Below are 22,914 nucleotides of genomic sequence, written 5' to 3'. Positions count from 1 at the left end.
GCCTGTTTCGTTCAGACATATTGATACGGGAGCTCCCGTGCACAATCTCTTAAAAAGAAATTGTTATTTTGCTGCAGTTCCACTGTTTCTCGCCAGGATATCTGCATTTATTATCAAGGTGTTAGAACTTATATGATAGATGGAATTGTAAGTCAATGGTAAGATTTACCAAAAACGGGTGTCTTACGTCAACGTCAGTCAATTTCATTGCGAAATTGTCCTCAAATCCCCCAATATTTACTTGCTGCACTTTTATCCAAAACCGCTAGGGCAATTTGTAATGGGTTTTCATCTAATTACTAAAGAACGGTTTGGAATAAGGTCAAAGTTACGTTGTTCAAAGTTACATAGTATCGTAGGCTATCAGTGTCCAAAATGGTTTACCTGTGTTGAATGTAACGTGATCTGTTTGGCTCTAAATTTCTTGGTACGAAAGAGTTTGACTACTTTGCGCCCCTAGAACTGGAGACAGGTGAATGATCTATATTTTCAAAAAAGATGAAGGAAGAGCAAACCTATTAACACGACAGCCAGGTCAGTATATCAGCCTGGTATGGTGCAAGTTTAGTCCGGATATACAAGATCCTTATCAATTTATGAAGGGAAACGGACTTCTGTGAGATGCGATCCTAAAATCGTCTATGAGAAACGCAATGTTGGGACGACGCCTCCTTTCAAAATGTCTGAGATCGTTATAGTTCACTAAGACTTCAAAGCATTTCGTTCAAATTTTAGTGACCAATTTTCAAATGCTTTCCCAGCCCATGTCCAAATTCCCATGCCGATATCAAAATTCATTTATAAGTTAACTATCTTTAAAGCTTTTGGAGATTAACTTCCATTACTACTTCACATATCATCTCAGTTGAAGACTGTGAATACCCCGTGTCTTCACAATGCATACAAAAGAGCAGTTTTATTAACAGCACACCTAGATCAGTAAATCAGCCTGGTATTGTGAGGGTTTTGTCCCGACATTTAAGACTATTCTTGTTTTATGAATGAAAGCGCACTTCTGTACGATGCAGTCCTAGAATCGTAATGTTGGGAAGACGCCTTCTTGCCACAATGGAAACAACGTCTCAGCGAGCGGTCATAGCTCGCTTATAAAAACCAAGATGTTTGCAAACAGATCAGGGAACCGAGTTTCTCAACCGACACTTTCAGACATTGCTGAAAAAAGAAGGGATCGAATTCTATACAACATTCAACGTGGAAACCAAGGCCAGCGTCGTAGAAAGGTTCAATCGCACGCTGAAAACGAGATGTGGAAATATTTCACGGCGGCAAACACTAATAGATACATTGACGTCCTCGACGATTTGGTGTGGGCCTACAATCACTCACATCACAGGAGTATCAAAAGGGCACCGGTTGATGTTAATAGGAAGAACGAAAATGTTGTGTGGTATACCCTGTACGGAGACCGTGGCACACCGCGCCCCCGCGAGGTGAGAAAGCCAGCACACACGTTCAGATTTGAAATTGGAGATTGGGTGAGACTCAGCAAGTCCAAGATGCGCCTTGAAAAAGGTTACACGCCGAACTGGACCGACGAGCTCTTTACCATTTGGAAAAGAATCCCTCGGCATCCTCCCGTGTACCGTGTGAAAGATTATCACGGAGAGGAGCTGAAGGGGACGTTCTACGAAGAAGAACTACAAAAAGTTGCAAAGAAAGACGACGACATCTATCAAGTGGAAGTCGTCCTTGACAAGAGACGACGCGGAAAGAAGACGGAATACTTGGTCAAGTGGAAAGGATATCCTAGCAAGTTCAACAGTTGGGTGCGCGAAGAGGATATGCTACAAATATGATAAATACGGGCACTCCCCCAGGCGTCGGACATTACAGGACAGTGTCTCAATATGGCTGCGTCGTTTTATGTTACACTCCCGAGTGACGGGAGTATGGACGTTTACCCAGACAACACGTTATCTACCTACAGAACCAAATTATCACACCCCATCGAGGTGAAGGGAGACTGGGAGGTGTCCCTGTCCGAAATCCAATATCCCCACAGCTGGATGAATGTTAGGGAAGGTGACAATACGCTCTTGTATTTCATGGCAGACGAAACGATCGAAGGAGGAGGGAGAGAGTACGAGGTAATCACGGTCCCCAGCGGATACTACAAGAACATTTCACAACTAGTGAAGGTCCTGAACGAAGCGGCGGCCGTGCGATATGCCGACCTCTTCAAGCAGCACGACATGTTTGCCTATAACGCCATCGCGAAAAGAGTGACCATGGTTCTTCCGCCCATGGTGGCCAATATCCCGACCACCAAGACCTACTTGACTGGGCCGTTGGCAGAAAAATTAGGGTGGAAGACAAAATCCTACGTATCCGGCAGCTGGATACAGGCTCCACATCAACCAGATTTGAATGCGGGGCTCGAGTCGCTGTACGTGTACTGCGACCTGATTCACGCCCGGCTAGTGGGAGGGGTGAAAGTCCCACTCTTACGTATCGTTAAAGCACAGGGAGAAGATGATGCTGTGGTGGACCACGTCATTCACGTGCCTCAGTACCTACCACTGGCCAGGAGACGATTCGAGGGGGTTGAAATCAATATAAGAAATCACTTTGGTCAACCTGTTCCATTTGAACGAGGGCGACTGATCGTGACACTTCATTTCAGACAGAGACGGTCGTCCTACTTCTCCTAAGATGATGGTGTATCGAGGTCGTTCTATACAGCGCGGATATGGGTTAGGAGGAATCTTTCGCGGACTATTCAGATCGGCCGTACCTCTTCTGAAGCGAGGGGCCAAAGCTGTGGGAAAACAGGCTTTAACCCTACCTAGACCGGGCTTTTTTTGACATGGGGGGACCGGGGGGGGGCTCTTTTGACCCCCCCTAACGAACTCGCGAACGGTATGTCGTATGACCACCCAAATTTTACTAGAGAATGGTGTACTAGTGAAATTTAATCATATGTACAATTTTTATGTCGTTATGACGTAATATGACGTCATTATGACGTCATTAATGTGATTTTATTGGCCAAAACCGTCTAAATAGGTTTTTCCCTGAAAACCTCCCTGGTATACAACATAACTTTACCAAAAGTGTTTATGACAGAATATTAGTGTGTACTAAGTCTTATGTTGCCCATAGCAACACCGGTGACGTCATAAAATGACGTCATGCATATTTAAGATATCCGCCATCTTGGATCATCAATCTTTAATTTTCAAAAATAGTGTTTTTTCATAATAAAGCCTAAAGTACATTGTTAACATACTAAACACCTTCATTCAAAACTTTTTTGTAAAAAGAAATGGAAGTATTAATGAAATTTTAATGAAAATAACCCGTATATACCTGTTCTAATGATATGGTCCGCCATCTTGGATTTTGGCCGATGACGTCATCAAATTAGCATAAATTATGCATATTTAATGATAAAATTTACATTAAATTATATGGGATGTTATTAATATTAGAAACCATGAGTAACTTGACATAAAACCCATAAAATTCTATTGTTGAAACAAAAAGTACTAAATTTAGCAAAAAATGCCTGTCAGAAACCCGTTGCCATGGCAACAGAAAAAATGATTATCTTATTCCAATGATAGAGAATTGTTGCCAACAATATTTTAGGAAAAGTCACCAAGTTTGGTCGTTCTACGGCTAGCCGTTCAGACGCTAGGTGACATCAAAGTTGCCGCGGGCACTTTTAGCCCCCCCCGGTCTAGGTAGGGTTAAGGAGTGGCATAGATTTAGCTCAAGACGTCTTGAACGGACAAGGTGTGAAACTCGCTGCTAAACGCAGGGCTGGCGAGTTGGGGCAACGATTGATGTCTGGCCCTCCGCAAAAAAGAGCAAGGACAAGTATAGCTTTGACGCACCCACAATAACGACATCGCGTACGACCATAGGCAAAAAAACTTTAAAACAGAAAAATAAACCAAAGTCGGTCAGTTTCACGAAAGGCACCAGACGCAGCAGACCTACCTCTCCCGACATCTTTGACTAGAGGAAGACATGGATCGCGTGCACGCTCAATCATGTTCTTGTACAAAGTCAGAACTCGATCTCTTTGAAATTCCCTCCACGCAGACCACCATTCTCGATGGTAGATGGGTAGAGTATCATCCTGTTTCCAGTCTTGCCGAAATGTCTCCGATAGAATTCGAAATTCAGGGAGCCGGAGAAGAGTACACGGACCTGAGTCAAACTCAGCTGTACGTGGGAGCCAAGATTGTCTGCGCTAATGGAGACGACCTGCCCGATGGAGAAAAAGTAGGACCGACCAACCTATGACTACACTCGCTGTTTCAGCAAATTGACGTCTCCCTGGGAAATAAGACAGTAACGGACTCCACAAGTACCTATCCCTATCGAGCCTACTTCGAAAACCTGTTGAACTACGGAGAAGACGCAGAACAGACACAGCTGACCTCTGCCCTCTTCTACCAAGACACCCCGGGGTGCCTTCACATGGTAGACCCTTTCCCAACAGCCCCAAACGCTGTGGTGAACACCGGGCTGGTAAAGCGAGCCACCATGACCCGGGGGAGCCGAGAGGTAGATCTCATCGGTCCTTTACACGTGGATTTGTTTTTTCAAGACCGTTACCTCCTCAACAAGGTAGATATGAAAATCAAGCTGCATCGATCCAAACATCAGTTCGCCAGAGCAGAACAAACAGTACAAAGTCGTCATCACCGGAGTCGCCCTGTTTCTCCGAAAGGTCAACTTGCTATCAACATATCAGCTGTCCATCGAAAACCGACTGAACAAAGAAAGCGCTAAGTACCCTCTGAAGAGAATCCAAGTGAAACCCTTCACCATCCCTCAGGGAAACCACACTGTGTCCAACGACAACCTTTTCCTGGGTCAGATCCCAAAACGACTGGCCATCGCCCTGGTGAGCAACGTCGACTTCCAAGGGTCCTATGGGACAAACCCCTACAACTTTCAGCACTTCGACCTGAACTACATCAGTCTGTGCATCGATGGACGCCAGGTACCCCACAAAGCGCTGACGCCATACTTCGAAGGCGGTCATTTCATCAGGTCCTACATCAACCTCTTGGGCCTATCGGAAAGTTGGGGCAGGATTCCGGCAACCAGATCGCCAGAGACGCCTTTGACAAGGGCTACGCCATCTACTGCTACGATCTCAGTCCAGACTTGTGCGGACTGGGAGGAGATCACTTCAACGTAATCAAACAGGGGAACCTCCGACTAGAGCTTCACTTTGCCAAGGCTCTGGAACAGACAGAAGTTGCTCTAATCTTTGCAGAGTTTGATAACCTCCTGGAAATCAACAGGCAGAGGATCGTCACCTTCGACTACAACAATTAAACATGGACACAAAACAGATCTACAGCGTGCTTGAAAGCGACGAGAACACGGCCCCCATCGCTCGCGGAGTATTTGCAGCAGACAAACTACCGACAAATGTACCAGACTACCCGAGCGCCTATGTGGTAAACACAGACGACAGTGGGAAGCCGGGACAGCACTGACTGGCCCTCTACTTCGACGAGACCATGCGGGGCGAATTCTTTGGGTTGGGTGTCTTATGGCGGCCTCTGGCGTGTTTAAGCGTGCCATCCCTCTGCTGAAGGCTCGCCATCCAATGGGGTTGAAATTCTGTCTCCGTTGAATCACATCTCTTAAGAGATCCGAGATCTGGGATCCGGGAACTACTTGTTTATCGTAGAGAAGCTCTCCGTGTTGGTTGTAATCGAGAATGTCCCCTCCCTTGTGTTTGATGACGTTGAGCAACTGTTGGGCGCGCGCTTTCATGTTTTTGGGAAAGCCGCCAATATGGCCTTGTCTTCTTTACCGGTAGCCGAGGCGGTGCTGGCAGAGGTGGTGGACCCTTCATCTTTAGCGACATTGTTCGTAGCGGTGACGGTGGCATCAGGGGTGGAGTTCGACGTTACCAACCTGACGCTGACTGGCTCGGCTCGTCGTTTGTCTCTGTACGTGAGATAACGCTGAAGAAGCTGTTGGTACAGGGTTGCCTTCTCGTCATCGGCTAAATCTTGACGCGACATTACGTCTCGCATTTGGTCGTCCATACTTAAAGCCGATTTCACCAGTGGGGTCATCTCTTCCTGATGTTTGGCCTGGATCGTGGAAAGCAATTCTTGAGGAACAAGGGCCATCTTTCTGCCGTACTCCATGACGCAGTTGTCCGTTATTTCTTCCCACCAAACAGAGACGTGATGGCCGAAATGATCGGACTGAGCAGCAGGGAAAGGAACCCGCCCTTTTGTATTAATGTCTGTCTTTTTTTGGACAGTGGAATTTTCTTGTCACCGAGCGCGCGTAGAGTGTTCTTGTGTCGGGACAGTCCTTTCTTTTGTCCTGGTGTGAGACGGATGTTTCTTTTAGTACGTTGTCTGAACAGTCGCAAATCGACTTTAGAAGATCGTTTGGGGCTGTCGACAGAATAGCTTTTCGCAATTTGGGGTTGGCTTTGCTCAGGACGCGAAGGCAGTCTGCATGACGATGTAGTCTATGTGACATCTCGACTCGTTGTGACAGCTGAGAGTGGTCGACACGGCGTTTTATTATTTCCTCAGGTACACGTAGGGTTGAGGGTTGAGCATACCACTTCTTACACGCAACTCATTAGGTGATTCCGGATGCAGGTCAAGGAACAAATGACCGTGAGTCTTCTTATTGACGGCGTCCTCGTAACATTCTTGCAGGAATTTGCTATGTCCGCGGAACATCTGCTTGGCCAGTGTAGTAACCATACTCTGATCTCTGGGAGACTTAAACAGGACGATATAACTAGAGTTAAGACTGATCGTTCTGAGCCCCTGGTAAAATAGGTTTTGCACTAACAAGAAACCCGATATGCCTCTGTGACGGCTGGCCCGAGTGAATAATTTTGTGATCTTGTCTCCCTTCACTACGTCTTCCATTTGATCATCAATTACAATAGCATTACGACATCCAGGCTTCGTAACGTCATTCCAGTTTTCAGGAAGACCTTCTTGAAACTGAAGCTTCGGCCCCAATTTAGAGCTGAGTTCGCTGTGAAGATTTTCCTGGTATTCGGAATAACACCACACCACATGTTCGAACTGTCCCGGATCCAACCATTCAGCTCCCGACGTTAACAGTTTCTGTACGAAGTACGACTTCCCTGACCCAGAGCATCCGCTACAGACGAGGCGACATGGCAACTTTAACTGAATATTCATCTTCGCGAATGTCTCTTAAGTCGTGCGACACCCATATTTATACTATCTTTCTTACGTCTGACAGTCCACACAACCACACATACTGATCAAAAACAACAAACATTATTCCTGTGACGTAATATTGTGTTTATTCGCTTCATGACTATAACGCTTTGTCATAATAACACAATGAGTCACTCATTACGTGCATAACGATATCGTGAGTCATTCATTGTGTACATATTATCATGAGTCACTCATTGTGTACATATTATCATGAGTCACTCATTGCGTACATATCGATATCGTGAGTCACTCATTGCGTCCATATTAATGTAGTGAGTCACTCATCACGTACATATTAATGTAGTGAGTCACTCATTATGTACATATTATTGTCGTGAGTCACTCATTGCGTACATATTAATGTAGTGAGTCACTCATTATGTTTGCCGAGATGGTACATGTGTATCAACAGTACATTAGCTATTAGGAAAAATATTACTATCGATGGAAGGACAATGTTGTATTACTTCAGAACAAGAAAGCCGTATTTTTCAATCAATGTCTGCTGCTCTGAGACCCAGTTCTTGCTGTGAATTATCTCATAACTGTAAGGTGGAGGCAAGGCAGCAAATTCTACGAGATAAAACTTTTTGCCATCGCGTTTTGTCTCCTTGATCACGAGTTGAGGGACATCGCCTGGATCGTGAGTTAGTGGAATGGTCCAGTCGCGATAGAGGGTCCACTCTTTCTCATCACCACTGTCGTAGCCGTACTCTTCACTTTCATTATCAGGAACCACTTTGATCGCTGTCAGTTTCTGTCGCTGACTCTATCTCCTGAGAGTCCACCACAGACTCATCTTCTTCTGGAACTTCACATTCCTCGTAAGATTCAAGTGACTCCGTGTCATGCTCTGTCGTTGCCTCCTCCGACAGGTCGTCGGTGTCGTCAAATATGTCAGCGGATCGGTAAGAACCCGGCTCGGTGTCCATGCTCTCTTCTCCCGAAGAAATTTCTGCCACGTCTCCGTGTATCGTATCGCGATGACGTGCGAGGTTTGCTTTTCGACTGAACTCTCTGCCACAGACGTCACACTCGTGCGGCATGGTTGGTGATCTTCATAAGAATGACGTTGCACGTTCAGTGACAGCCTTATGTGATAGCTGAGAGCCTCATAAACAGAATGTACATGTATACAGGTCAAACCAAGGTCATATGTTTTAAGCCATTTTTCTGAAGGTCAAATTTATTCTTGCTCCTGTTGCCCTTTTCCGGACAGGTAGCGAGTGAAACCAGAATCGGTTGGCTGGATAGTTCATCATTAAGAGGCTACCATGTTCTAATTCTATTTCAATCGGCTTTACCATACGTTTCTTGTACTTCCCGCGTGCATCACAGTGCTTGAAAATAAAGTCTCGTGTTTGTCCGAGAGACAGTGAACTTCTTGTATTCTGTCTTTGATCTTCCTTAACAGCGGTGACCAAGGCCTTGCCGGGATTTCTACCCCGGAAAATCTGTACGATAACCCAGAGTCACCAAAAGCAACTTGTTTCCTTGGGATGTCACGATACTTTCCAAAGATCTACAAAAAAGAAGGTTATACATCGTACGTTCAGCGCTGATAGGTATTGGTGTATGATTGTAAAACGATGTTGACAAAATAGACAAGAGTTACACAGAATGATTGAAGAGATTCTGACCTGAACTCGAGCCAAGTCCCCAGTGTTGTACACAAACTCCTCTTCGCACGCTTGAAACAGGGTCGAAGAAACACTTGGTCGGTACAATGCCGTGTAATCATAGTTGAAATTTTCTCCTCGTAACTTCTGCCATTGAAGAGGTACAGGGTCGGTAGAACAGCTTGTGATATCCCTCTCGTGTACAGATCGGCTCAGCCAATTCCTGACATCTGTAGAAGCCATCGCTAATCGAAAAGGTGTCGAAGCGTGGACAGGTCGCAATCTAAGACCGTCACAGTTTGCCTGGCTTTATACAAAAATATCCTCTTACCTCTTAACCAATCAGCAAACAATAGCATTGACACAGCAAGACATACACAACCGACCCTTAATAGATAATACCACCCGACACGCCCTCCCGGGACGCGTGAGAAAGGTTTGAAGTGACCGCGCTTGGATTCAACAGGTCCCGGCTTAAAAAAACAGAACAAAAGGATTATCCCATGCCCAGCACGACCTCCTGGGGATACAAACTGTCCATCCTTAAGTAACGATGCCGCCCGACACACCCTCCCGCGGCGACTGGTATGCCACATTGACCTGCACGTGACCTCTACACATCCGCCTGACCACACCCAGTCTGCCCCGCTGCGCTCCGCCACACGCCACATCCACGCGCCACACTCCACGCGCCACAATAATACCTACTCTGTCCACCCTATACTACTCATCTACAATCTCAGCAATGTGTGAAAAAAATACTTCAATTTGCTGGTAAACCTAATTTCTCTCTGTATGTGTATGTGTATGTATACTATGTGTGTGTATTGGTATGTGTGTGTGGTGCATGCCCGTAGCCAGGATTTTGAAGGAGGGGGGGGGTTCGTTTCCACTGCTCGAGGGGACCTCGAGCGCTGTAGACGCAAGGCGAGCGGCGAAGGCGCGAGGTTTCTAGGGGGGTGAATTTTGAGCGTAAAATTTTGAAAAATGAATCCTTTAAAATGGCATTTCGTGCATTTTTGAGAGGATTTCCAAGAAAAAATCAGAGATAAATTTTTTATTAAATGACAAAGGGAGCAGTTTTTCTATGATTCTAGTCCATCTTTTCAAGAAAAATCTTGGACCTTTACATAAAAAAGTGGACCAAAAAGTGGACCTTTGAGCCTTGTGGGGGGATTTCTTCCGAACCCCCCCCCCTGGCTACGGGCATGTCAGGTGGAGATGGTGGATGGGTGTGTGGGAGGCATGCCATTTTGCCCATTTTTGGAAGGTTGGCCACTGTCACACTCAGGGCAACACATTTTTCCCCCAAATCAGGCAAAAATCAATGCACGCGCTCATGTCATCAATAAAAATTACTTGCTGTGGCCTAATGGTATATTACTGCAATTATACAATGCATGCTTTCACAATGTTTAACTGAAAGCCTGGTACGGCTTGTTTTATCATATTAGAGCCTACGTAGCTTTACGGGTTCTAATAATAAGTCTAACCAGCCATATGATTACACTAAACCAGGGTGAGAGTGAATGAAATTGACCTATGTAAGCAGATATGGGAGTTGGACATAACAACTATGAAAATACTGTTATGTGTTAGTGTATCTCTCTCTTTACTGTGAGTAAGACAAGACCTAATAAAGTAAAATTCATGTTAAGTATTGTCCTATAGTACTTGTACAGTGCGTATACAGTGTCTTAACTGGTCCCCAGACAAAAGGGCCTGTTCAAATATTACCTGTGCGGTGCCTTACCTGGTCCACAAATGAAATGACCTGTTCAAATATTACCTGTACGGTGCCTTACCTGGTCCCCAGATGAAAGGGCCATTCAAATATTACCTGTACGGTGCCTTACTTGGTCCCCAGATGAAAGGGCCATTCAAATAATACCTGTACGGTGCCTTACCTGGTCCCCAGATGAAAGGGCCATACTAATATTACCTGTATGGTGACATACCTGGTCCCCAGATGAAAGGGCCACACAAATTATCACCTGTATATGGTGGTCCACAGATGAAAGGGCCATACAAATATTACCTCTACAGTGCCTCATCTGGTCCCCAGATGGAAGGGCCATACAAATATTACAGTACCTGTATAGTGCCTTACCTGGTCCCCAGATGAAAGGACCATACAAATACTACCTCTATGGTGCCTTACCTGGTCCCCAGATAAAAGGGCCATACTGATATTACCTGTACGGTGCCTTACCTGGTCCCCAGATGAAATGGTTATACAGATATTACCTGTATGGTGCCTTACCTAGTCTCCAGATAAAATGGCCTCAAATTTATTACCGGGCTGTGTATATAGTGCTTTACCACTGGTCCCCAGATAAAAGGGCCATAGAAACATTACCTGTATGTGCCCTATCTGGTCCCCAGATGAAAGATTGGGGCAGGAAGAAGGAGGCAACTACTAGTACTAGTAGATGATTTTGATCTGCTAAAATGGTCTGAAGGAACATTTATTTCCAGCAGACTAGAATGGCAACTTTTGGTGCCTACTTGACAACCTTACAAACTAGAAACTAGGCATGGCACTAGTCAATCAATTTCTTATATTACGAGCCTTCAGGTTTGGTTTGTCTGTGCGTGGACATATATTGTTACATGTTATAATGTCATTATGAGCCTATGTGGTTAAAGTTATTACTATATCCCCTTTTCATGTGCAGCTAAACCTTCACGTCGTATCTGTTGTCTGAAACAACACAGTAAAGTATCTCGTATAGCGGTTATTTGGACTTTCTATCAAAACAAAGCGTAGACCCTATCAAACATTTTCAAACACTGGACAGGTTTTTCCGCCTCCTGGACTGAATCGGTTTTTCCACATACCCATATAGGCCGCGATCATTGGGTAGAATGGGGGAGGGGGGCAGTTTGCCAGCCTTTAATGCTCCGGTCTGAATTTAAAGGATGATGAAACACAAAAACCCCGAAACGCAACAAGAAAAATATTAAGTTCCTACCCCCAAAACAGCAAAATGGCCTAAAAGGAACTACCCCTCCCAGCGACCGCACGTATATGTATGGGCCATGTAACGTGATATAAGTTAAAATGCCGTCTTTTCGGTATCCTTACCTGTGAACAAACTGCCGAGAACTTTTCCAAATAACTGTGCACACCCTGAAGGTAAGGTGCTCGGTGTTCACCACCTCAAAAATTGCAGATTTCCCACAATTTAATGAAAATGCGTGCGTATTGCTACGCTTCTAGGAGCATGCGGACTTGAGTGAGTGAGTGAGATTGCAAACACCAACACACCAGCTGGAAAACGGCGTCTCGCAATTCGCGGTCACGCGATCACGTGGTGCGCTGTGATCCTTGGCGTGAGCTCTCGGCGTGTTACGTCACGATCTCTGATCTTCGCTTGTATGCATGGAAAAGTATACTCTAAGGTACGGAGGTAGTACCTTACACCGGTAACAAGCAATGGATCATGCCCGTGATTATATGCTTATAAGCTACAATCGTGGTCGTATCGGGTGAGTTTTAGGTAGCTGCCAGGATGCTTGTTAGTGCTGCTATGTGTTTATTAAACAAGTCTTAAAGCCTTCTCAGTCAAACGCCAAACGTTGAAATGGTATATGAGTAACAAATTACCAAATGTCTAATGCACGTACCGCAAACAACGCCGACTTCTTCATGATGCCACCGGCTGCAGTCATGAACCCTCCATCCCTTGTGCGAACAGTTAAACAGGCTACTCTCTGTCCCATCACACTGTAGGTCCTCCATGTAGATCGGTCCCGTTCCTACAGTTTAAAAAAGTTAACAGATCAGATGTAGTCATTACAATAATTTGCCAATTGTGTAGATTTGTTAATACATTTTGAAGGTATTACCTACGTTAAGCGAGGGTCACAACCTGCCGTACGCACAACTGCATGCTGTCTACGTGCAAAAACGTCGGCAAATTTTGGGAATAAATAAGTGACAAGTATGGGATGCACAAGATGGCGGCGGACACGTAGGACGTTTTACAGGCGGCTCCAACAATCCATTTCTTTTCTTACGCCTAACTTTCTCCACCGTCCATATTTCAACACGAGTAGTGTATTGTGACTTCTGGGAGACTTTTAACCTGCATGGGAAAGCCAAGCAAACGTACTAGGGGCTCCAGCAGCGGAGAGAACAGCAGTCCAAACGTGACTCAGCGCCCCCCTCCCAAAACTCCGAAAATGGCGACTGTGGGCAACATTACGAGCATGGCATCTCTTCCTCCCGAACTTCAGCCTTTGGCCAATTTCATTTTAGAGCAGTCTAAATTACAACAGGAAACTCTAGGCGTACAACTCAAAACTGTCGGAGATAAACTGTCGGCTTTCCACCGAGCTATCAACACTACGTGATCGGGTTAGCACGCTGGAATCTGCCGCTGAGTACAAAGACAACGAAATCGAGCAGCTGCGCAAGGAATTACAAGATGAACGACGGGAGCGGGTCAGATCGGATTTACGTGCAGAACGTTATTCAAGAAAAGCCGACATCATCATCAGAGGCCTGCCGTATAACAAGGAGGAAAACTGCGAAGTACTTTTAGACGACTTCTTGGTGGGAGAACTCGGCTTTGACAAGTCTACTCCTTTAGTGACGGTTCATCGGTTATCGCGGCCTACAAAAACCCGACCGAACCGTCCCCTACTAGCTCGACTGGTCAATTTCCATGACAGATACCGCATACTGAAAGAGGGACGTAAATTCCGAGGAACAGGTTTCGCGGTCTACGAGCATCTCCCCCCACCGTTACAAGCAGCGAGAGCCCAGCTGGTTCCAAAGCGAGATGCTGAGATAGCGAAAGTCAAGGACACTAATACAGACTGTAAGGTATCGATTTATGTGCCACGGAAGTCCAGTTATGCTGTATTGCTGGTGAATGGCGAGGAGAAAAAACGAATTGATGCGGTCGATATTGCCTTGTCCATAAATAAGGTAACCTGATATGTTGGCACAAATGATTGTGGGCTATGGATGTTATACGCTGTTTAACGACTTAAACGACTCGAATCCATGTGTTTTGAATGTGTTCTGAAAGCAATAAACTTAAATGAATGGGCATGTAAGTCTGACAATTCTTGTGTTTTTTCAGGTGTTGCAATTATTATATCATAATTTGTAACTACCTGTTTGATTTCCAGACCTGGCCCTCTTTGTTTTTGCTTTGCTTTGTACTCTTTTTGCCAATGTTTATGATTTAAATGCAGATATGATTTATTTTGATTGCCTGTTTTTCCATTATTATGAGCTCCCTAACAGTAAAGGGAATCTGTATGATTTAATGTGGACTTGTTTGCACTTCCTTGTTACATACGCCAATATCATGACATGCCAAAACTGCCCCTTTTTGATTTGAATTAAGATTTTGTTTTCTGCTATTTGGTTCTATATGCTTTTGTTACTGTCAACCACAGAGATGATCATATATTTCGTCTGTTTGCAAATATGTTTATTTATTGGTTGATTTTGTTATGTGATGATTTGTGGCTCTGGATTACCCACAGACATTTTTTCATTTACTTTTTGTTTGCTTATTATTTGTATACTATCTCTCGTTCTGTACTTTCCGCATTACCATGTAGTATTATATTCATATTTAGGCGAAGAATTCTGTCCATTTACGACAAATGGAGTGGGAAGCTGCCTGTACATGAGCGCCATGGTGAGACCAAAAGTATGTGTGTTTACGAGATGTGTGATTACGAGATGTTCAGGGTTAGCCAAATCCTGACCTCATAATTTTGTGTTACTTTGTTTTGTTTTGTAAACCATCCAGATTTATTGCATCTCTGTTCTGTTGATTTCTGTTCAGTTTTTGTTTGTTTACATCAGCTCACCTGTCATTATGATTTCGCTGCGCCCCATTCCCCGGTCCTTCCCAGCATTCCGGACATTCTTCAGATGCCATGACCCAGGTGGAGGTAGGGATATCTAGTTACAATTGTAATGGCCTAGGCAATTCTATCAAACGGAGGAAAGTATTTACCTGGTTAAAGGACAAACAGTTTGATATACTAGTAATATGTTTGCAGGAAACACACTCAACCTTAGCTGATGAAAAAAGATGGCAGAACGAGTGGGGAGGATCCATGTTGTTTTCACATGGTACCTCCAATCAAAGAGGCACAGCCATTTTGTTTCGTAATAATATTGACCCTTATATTTATGAAACTAAATTTGACAAAGATGGAAGGTGGATCATTGTAGATCTATCTCTTGATGAATATAGATTTTGTATTGTTGATATATATGCACCAAATGTAGATTCTTCTGAGTTTTTCTTTAATATATCTGAAGAATTAGATAATTTCCCTGAGTCAAATGTGAATCTCATTATTATTTCACTCCATACTTCAGTATGGAGTGAAATACTGTTTTTACTGATGATTCTTCTCCTTCTCCTCCTCCTCCTCCTCCTCCTGCCACTTCTTTAAATTGATTCAACTCCTTCATTTTTGGGATAAATTACCTGGAATTTCGTATAGAGGTAGAGTGGGTAAATACCCCTAGGCGTTTTTTAATTTTTTTTGATACAAGCTTTTACAATCGTTTTATTTGTTTTTTAGCTGTTCCCATAGGAAAGTATTGTGGAGAAGTACGCGCGTGACGTAATAAGAAAGGAATTTGGGAGCAGGCCCATATATGGGCATGCAAGCATGCAACAGGTGTGGCCATTTTTGCAGATCTGGCTGTTGATTGGCTGTTGGTTAATTAATTTATTTTCTACCACAAGCGTCTACACCCTGATTCTTATGTTTGTTTACAAGTTTTGCCAGGGAAAAGGTGTGTTGTAAAAGGGGTGGAAACATTATATCTACAGCACAGGCCACGAAATACGCATCAATTTTCGAAGGACGTTGCGGGAGAGTGCAGGACGCTGTGCGGGACTTCCCGCGATTATCGTTTTATTTGTGTGTTTTTTGTGTGTGTGTTTCTGTAGGTGAATCATAGAATGCTTTTGAAATCCGCCGCGAATTTATAACGCCGAAGCTGATTGGTTAGGATTTGTCGTAATGCACCATGAACCTGACGAAGCGTGATGACCCATTCGGTACTTTAACCCGGAAGTAATAATGGTTAGATTTGGATGCATCTAAGCGCTAATAAAGGATAAAAACTGCCGCACAATGTACTCATGATTTGAGTTACGGAATTATTTCATTGTCAAAAATATTTCTAACTAGAGGTCGGAGATCTCATGTCTTCCTCAGAGGTACATCGTTCTAGAGAAATTAACATGCGTATTCTTCACTCTTTTTAATAATCAATTTGTTCTAAAGAACAAAAGAATCTCTGTACTATTTTTATGGTATATGAAACGGTTTGCCGCAGATTATACAGATGCGTCGTCACCCGTGTTAGCCCCCCCCCCTACGTTATTTGAGTTTGGACTGTTACTGGAAAAAAAACGTTCAACAAATTCTTACTGTGTTGAAAGTGTCACGACAGCGCCGCAAAATATAATAAGAGAAGATGTTATAAAGGAAAGAATCAGAACAGGGTGACTACTGCTGTTTTGTTAATTTGTCTTTATGACGAATAGAAGACTTGTTTCTTGTGTTCTTTGTGTCCTAACATTTGTACTTCTACAGTTAGTATATTCCAAATCTAGGCATCTCGTTTTTCGGCCCTTCGTGTTTTGCGCGCTTGCCTTAAATTTAAGGTAATTAGATTTAAGGTCTCCAGTGGACGTCATCCATAGCAATTACTTGGTGTGGCCGTAGAAAATAACCTGACATATGTCCAACCTATCCTCCCCCTGCTGAAGTTATAGTACAATCCCTCAATGTAACGTCATTTGATCCCATCCCATTATGGGGTTCCCCGGCGGTAACGGCTATATCCAGCTGTCGGCTGTCTCCAAGCAGATGTAGGTGGGGGATTTCTAAACACAAAATGTCCTATTACGGGGACATAACGACCTCCACGACTCTCATCTTTGAACTCAATCTTGGAGACCACGACAGTAACATGCCTATAAAATTTCATTAACTTCCATCCACACATACAAAAGTTATCCTGCTCACAAGAAAAATTAACAAAATGCCCCCTGTAGTCACAACGAAACCCCCCACGAAGCTCAGTAACGAACTTAACCTTGGTCCCGACAATAGTAAGCACCACACCAAGAATTATAATCAACATTTTACAAATATTTGAGTTATCTTGCTAACAAGCCACAAACACAAAAGGTGCACTAACGTTACGCACGGACCCCCCACGAAGCCGAAACTTGTTCTTGACTTTGGCCTCAACAGCGGTAATCTGCCTGCCAAAAATCATGGACGTCGAATCATGCCTTCCAGAGTTATATCGCAAAATCCGCAGTTCCCCACACTCCGGCGAGACAATTTCATAGTCCTTCTGACGAAGACAATGAGAATTAAAACAAGCGATGCTTAAGAATCTTTTTTAAGTACGAAGTCGTGTTTGATCATCCTTCTTTGCGTTTTCTGCTTAAAGTGACTGTTCTGTACGATTTGGTAGCTGACCTTTCCGTTTGGAGGTGCATCGGCTACAACATTTACAGAACGTGAAGGATATTTTGTGGTTTTTATAAGACGAATTTTGACATAGAAGTTTTGGCGTGTCCTCGACAAGGGTAAGGAAACATGGCCACAGCAGCGGAACGTCCTGTTGTTTTGCTTTTCTCCGACTCCATTTGCAAGTATGTAGCTAACCATGTTCCACCATCAGCACCTTTTCAACTGTATGTACATGCAAACCGTGGTGCAACGGTTGCTAAGGTTTCTGAGGATATTGTCCGTAATCGAAATGTTGGTTTTGGTGTACCAGATGTCGTGTTCATACATGTTGGCACCAACAATCTGTCCACAAGTGTAAGTCTGCATGAAGTCATGAAGGACTTTGCCGAACTGATTGGTAATGCAAAAGAGTGCTTCCCTGCATCCAGTATTGTGGTATCTAGCATTTTACCAAGGCTAGACTTAACACAAATAGATCAAAGACGTGTTGCAGTGAACAAAGAGTTGGCTAAGATGTGTGATACTGAAGGAGTTCACTACTGTGACAATTGCCGCAATGTTAACAGGTCAATGTTATCAGGTGATGGCTTACATTTGAGCGAACATGGTAATGTGTTATTTGCTAACCATGTCTTCCATCGCGTGAGTCATTTTATCCAGATCCACCGAGCACAGAGACAATAGTAGGCATGGCCCAGTATGCTAACATGACTCCAGGCTACTTATGCTGACCTGCATCATCTCATGGTAAGCTTGCATTATCATAACTATTACGATAATGTTTTTTTAATAATTCTTTTAGTGTGACATCCCTACTACATCTACAAATGCGTGTTTACAGAGATAAGTATCTACAATGCGGTCCCATAGGTGCGGGAGTTATAATTGACCACAATTATGGCTTCTGTTTTGTCATCCGCAGACTGTTTATGTATTATTGGCGCCAATATTCTTTGTATATTTTTGGAGAATCTCGCTGTTGTTCTGTGGTCAAAACAGAACCTAGGAATAGTTGTGTGTTTGTGTGTGTGTGTGTGTACCGCAAAAACTTATTCTAGTAAGGTTTGAAACTCCTCGCCAAATTATTCATGGCCTAAGTTTCATAGGAGGGGGCCTGCATGCCCTTTTTCGTAAGGCATATTTAGGCTTTTTTAGTCTTCGTAATCCGTACGCGTAGGCAGCCTCCCCAAAAATCAACGTACTTGAATAGTACATTAGCCGCAAATCGGAAAGTCGTAATCAGCTCTGAAATTTGTAATCCGTTGCGAAAATTTTGCGTAATTCGTTATCACTATCCCCCATGCAGGCCCTCATAAAAGAAGAAGAAATTTATAACTTTACGTTTCTTGTCCTGATGCAGACTTGTTATCTGGCCAATCAGAGAATGCCTTTCAAATCACCCGCGATTTTCTAAAACTCAAGCTGGTTGGATTAAAATTATCGTATGATTTGACGCGTCCATTGACGTTCTCTAACAGTCGGTCTTTATAGTTTATTGTTATATGTATTAGGTAAAACGAAGCACTTAGAAAGGTATTATCAAAATAATAATCGAGTGTAGTCAGTACTTGATTGTACAGGATAAGGATGAAAAGAAGACAGCTTCAGGTTTCACACTTTGGTGAAGGTTTCCTTTATCGGTCATTCGGTCCTCCACCGGCTAGTTGGACTATTCCAAACCCCTGTTTGGCGGGAATCCGCAAACATAGCGTTGTGGTGCAGACGACATTTTCTGTTCTGACTGGTTAGTCTTCCTTATCCGTTGCGTTGTGTCACAACAACTTGCAAACACCGTCAAATAGCCGGGAATATTATCAGGTAAGAAGTGGATAGTCTGAATGTCGCCCCACATAATATGTAGTTTGCGTACTACAAGAGGTAAAATAAAATTAATGTTTCGATGAGACGTACTAGTAGTAAACAAATTTTGACAACACCGCTGGCGAGCGCTATACCGGCATATTTTTGCGTTCTTCCCATACGGTATACCGGTTCTATTGTAATCGCTATAAAAATGCTATATGGATGTCCGCATTTTATTCGTAGAATTCTATCAATGCATGCATGAATGGACTGATGGTTGAGTCTTTTGACCTAAAGTAGGCTTATTTTAAATTTCAGACTGTGACTACAAGTAAAAGGTACTCTGAGTCTGACGCTACAAAATGGACAGTGTGGAGGCAAACTTTGCAAACAGCTCGTCACTGTTGGAAAACTGCTGCTTGGCTACTTTGTTCTCAAAGTACAATGGGGTACCCACACATCTGCTTCCTATGTCGTATGAGGCATCTAGTTTTCCACTGTACGACTCGTGGGAAACCATAGCTGTTTTCTCTTTGTGCCAGAAACCTGATTCTGCTAGGCCATGGAGAATGCATTTAAAAGATATTGAGAGAAACTCCAGTCTTAGAGTAGAACACGATGACTATGGTGTATTCTCAAAAGTCACTGGGTTTGCATCACCGGCCATAGAAGTAATGATTGATGACTGTATGCTGTCTGAATATCGCTCAATGTCTTCGGGTTTGTGGACACACACTAGACATTCTTATTCCAGGTATACCAATTAACACTAGGTACATCAGGTATCCCTCCTTGAGTGATATTATCATGGTACTTGACTCAGCAGCAAATCTCTCAATTGATCCTGATGATATAGATCTTGAGAAGTCAGAGGTGAAAGTGCATACTGGTTGCATTGAAGATGACAGGGTTCCTTTATGTGCATATTACACATACAGAGGAGGTATGGATTTATTAGAAACAATGCCACAGGTGTTACGGTATGCACAGTCAGTGCACAGCCTATGCAACTTTCAGCCTTTCTCATTTCTAGAGCGGCCTTATGGCACTTTAAAGCTATTGCATCAACATCAACACGAGGAAGCTCGTGATTGCATGGCTGAAATTGCTTCAAAAATGTTTGGACTTGGAGAAATGTAATCTATGTAATGTTTTCCAGAGTCCAGCATAGACTGCATAGTATTAAGAATGGTACATATTTGTTCTTGAAACCAAAATTATAGGAAGGAAGGTATACATTGTTATAGATGACACCCTGTGCCATACATGTATAATGGTATTTTTCAGCTTGAACACAAAGAAGTTTTTTTTTTTTTTTAAGTTCTAGAAAGTTTTAAAAGCCGGCCCTATTGACAGTAATTTTCATACATTGTGCAATTTTTGTTCTTCAGGAGATACGCTGGGGGCGTAAGAGTAAGAGATTGCCTAAGAAGTTGAGTGCGTGGAAGCAAAGCAGGAAGGAGCTGACCAATCAGTGGGATGATGAGGCCATTGACGAACAGACAATAAGCATGACTCCACCTACTGTGATGAGGAAGTGCAGGGGACAGTCAAAATGAATAAGTTGGAATTTGTATATAATCCATTGAAGATTATTGGTAACGAATTCGTAAAAAATAATGAAGGATTGAAAGATGAACATTGCCCGTCACAGTACTGAAAGACTTGTAACTCACTTTAAAAGTCAGAAGTCTCTGTGTTTGCTCAAATGAACAAATCTGATATCACATGCCTGACAGAGACATGGCTTTCAGAAAATGTGCAGTCCTCTCAAGTGCAGTTGGAGAGTTTTAATATGTTGGAGAGTTTTAATGTGACAAGTAATTCACCTCATGGAGGTGTGGCAGTGTATGTCAATGACGTATACAGAAATTCCCATTCCAAATGACATTGGCCTAGAATGTGCGGTTACGCAAGTTTCTGCTGAAGGCATATAACACTATTATTCTGGGTGACTTCAGTAAGAATTTACTGTCGAGTGATGAAAACAAAAAGATTCAATCATTTTTTATGAGAAATGGCTATGAACAGTTGATAGAGGCTCCTACGACTCTGAAAGGTACTCTTATTGATCATGTGTACATGTCAGCATTAGCAGATGTTGTCAATCATGGTGTGATACAGACATTCTATAGCTACCATGATGCTGTCTACTGTGTGTTGTGTTGCGACAAGGTAACACAGCAGCACTCAGAGGAATAATTACTAGTACAATCTGACTGGTTATCAAGGGGTGCTCCCCAGATGTTGAAATGAGGAATGTGAATCACGATTGGTGCATGTGTACCAGGGCTCGATATATCCATATGTCTCCTGTAATCAGCAGGAAACATAAAAAAGATATTCGAGTCCTGGTGCATGAATGATAATATTTGAGCCAGCGTCTGGCCCTTGCTCACCCGCACATTTAGTGGTAAGCGAGGGGGATGGGCCGACGTACAGGCCGCTCTGGCTCTTGCCAAAAACACCTGGCAAGAGGGAGCCTGGTCGATGCTCCATGATTGAGAGCGTTATTGATGAATGAAATATTTGAGCCAGCGTCTGGCCCTTGCTCACCCGCACATTTATTGGTGAGCGAGGGGGATGGGCCGACGTACAGGCCGCTCTGGCTCTTGCCAAAAAGACCTGACAAGAGGGAGCCTGGTCGATGCACCATTACTGAAGAATTGTATATCGGTCATGATCAGCTCCCCTGGTGATTGGGGTGAGGAAGGAAAATGACCTCCCTGGTGAATGGGGAAGAGAAATGAAAATAATAAAGTTCATCTCTTGATGGTTATATTCTTCTCCATTTACATGTACTATAATAGTTCTTTTTATCTAATCTTTTTTTTCTTTTCTTTCAGGAGACCATTCCTCTGAAGAACGCGTTGGAGTGGGGAAAAACAGATTTTTTTCTTTTTTAATATAGCTTCTATTTTTGTGATGTTATATTTTCCGTCTTATTGTCATGTTTGAACTTAAAAAGCATTTTGCATGTAATGCCATGTGTTTAGCACCAAAGGTTTCTATCACTGCATTATTCTTGCTAATCAATCTATTTCTTTTTTTCTTCTTTTTCAAGGATCAAGACTGTTGGAAGATTGTGCGCTGAACATACAGCAGGTAAGTTTGTGCTAAGAAGTTAGTAGAATTGGTTTCTATTTAAACTACATGGGTACAAATAGACAGTAGATAAAGGGTGTTGTCTTAAAGTAAAGACTGTGCACATGTTACCCTCCTGTTTCTATCCTTCAGATGGGATTCACCAGGGAGCAGAACCATCCATGAGAAACTGACCATGGAGGGACCAGACAGTGTAGGACCCAGCCATCCACAGATGGATATACATGTACATCATCCGACTGCAACAATTCTAGAAACACAGTGTGTGAAAATGTAAGATTTGCAATGTTATCTTTTCAAGAGTCAGAAATAAGTCAGAAATCCCAGAGAAGTTTGGTTGTTTTGCACACTCTCTGATGTACGTCCCCCAATTGTTTGCCTTCATAAACGAGAGGTTTTTAGGGGTCGTGTAGCTTGCAAAAAACCTAGTTTGAACGAATCATATGAAGGACTATTATATCTTGTACAGAAATTCTATTGCTTTACTTTGCTTTCTTTGACTCTATTAGCTCACTAGTGTGATTTTAGAAATAAGGTAACCATTATGATTAATCATAGTAATGTATAGCTTATTCAATGTATGGTTTCATAGTTTATGTGAGTGTAAATATGGCCATGTTGATTTGATTATATGGATGACATCTGTTAGTGCATCGGTTTTCGTTCAT

At 43.2% G+C, this 22,914-nt stretch overlaps 1 protein-coding gene across 1 annotated transcript in view; it reads right to left on the bottom strand.

Moving 5' to 3' along the window:
* Positions 1–22,914, bottom strand: part of LOC109483051 (deleted in malignant brain tumors 1 protein-like) — an 80,169-nt gene that overhangs the window by 34,493 nt on the left and 22,762 nt on the right. Inside the window, exon 5 of the mRNA XM_019786007.1 lies at positions 12,479–12,610. Within this exon, the coding sequence (XP_019641566.1) occupies positions 12,479–12,610 (132 nt within the window). The remainder of the gene's footprint in view (positions 1–12,478; positions 12,611–22,914) is intronic.

Source organism: Branchiostoma belcheri, unplaced genomic scaffold (assembly GCF_001625305.1).
Source record: "Branchiostoma belcheri isolate BF01 breed outbred unplaced genomic scaffold, Haploidv18h27 scaffold62, whole genome shotgun sequence".
NCBI lineage: Eukaryota > Metazoa > Chordata > Leptocardii > Amphioxiformes > Branchiostomatidae > Branchiostoma > Branchiostoma belcheri.
This window is presented reverse-complemented; position numbering and strand designations above follow the sequence as displayed.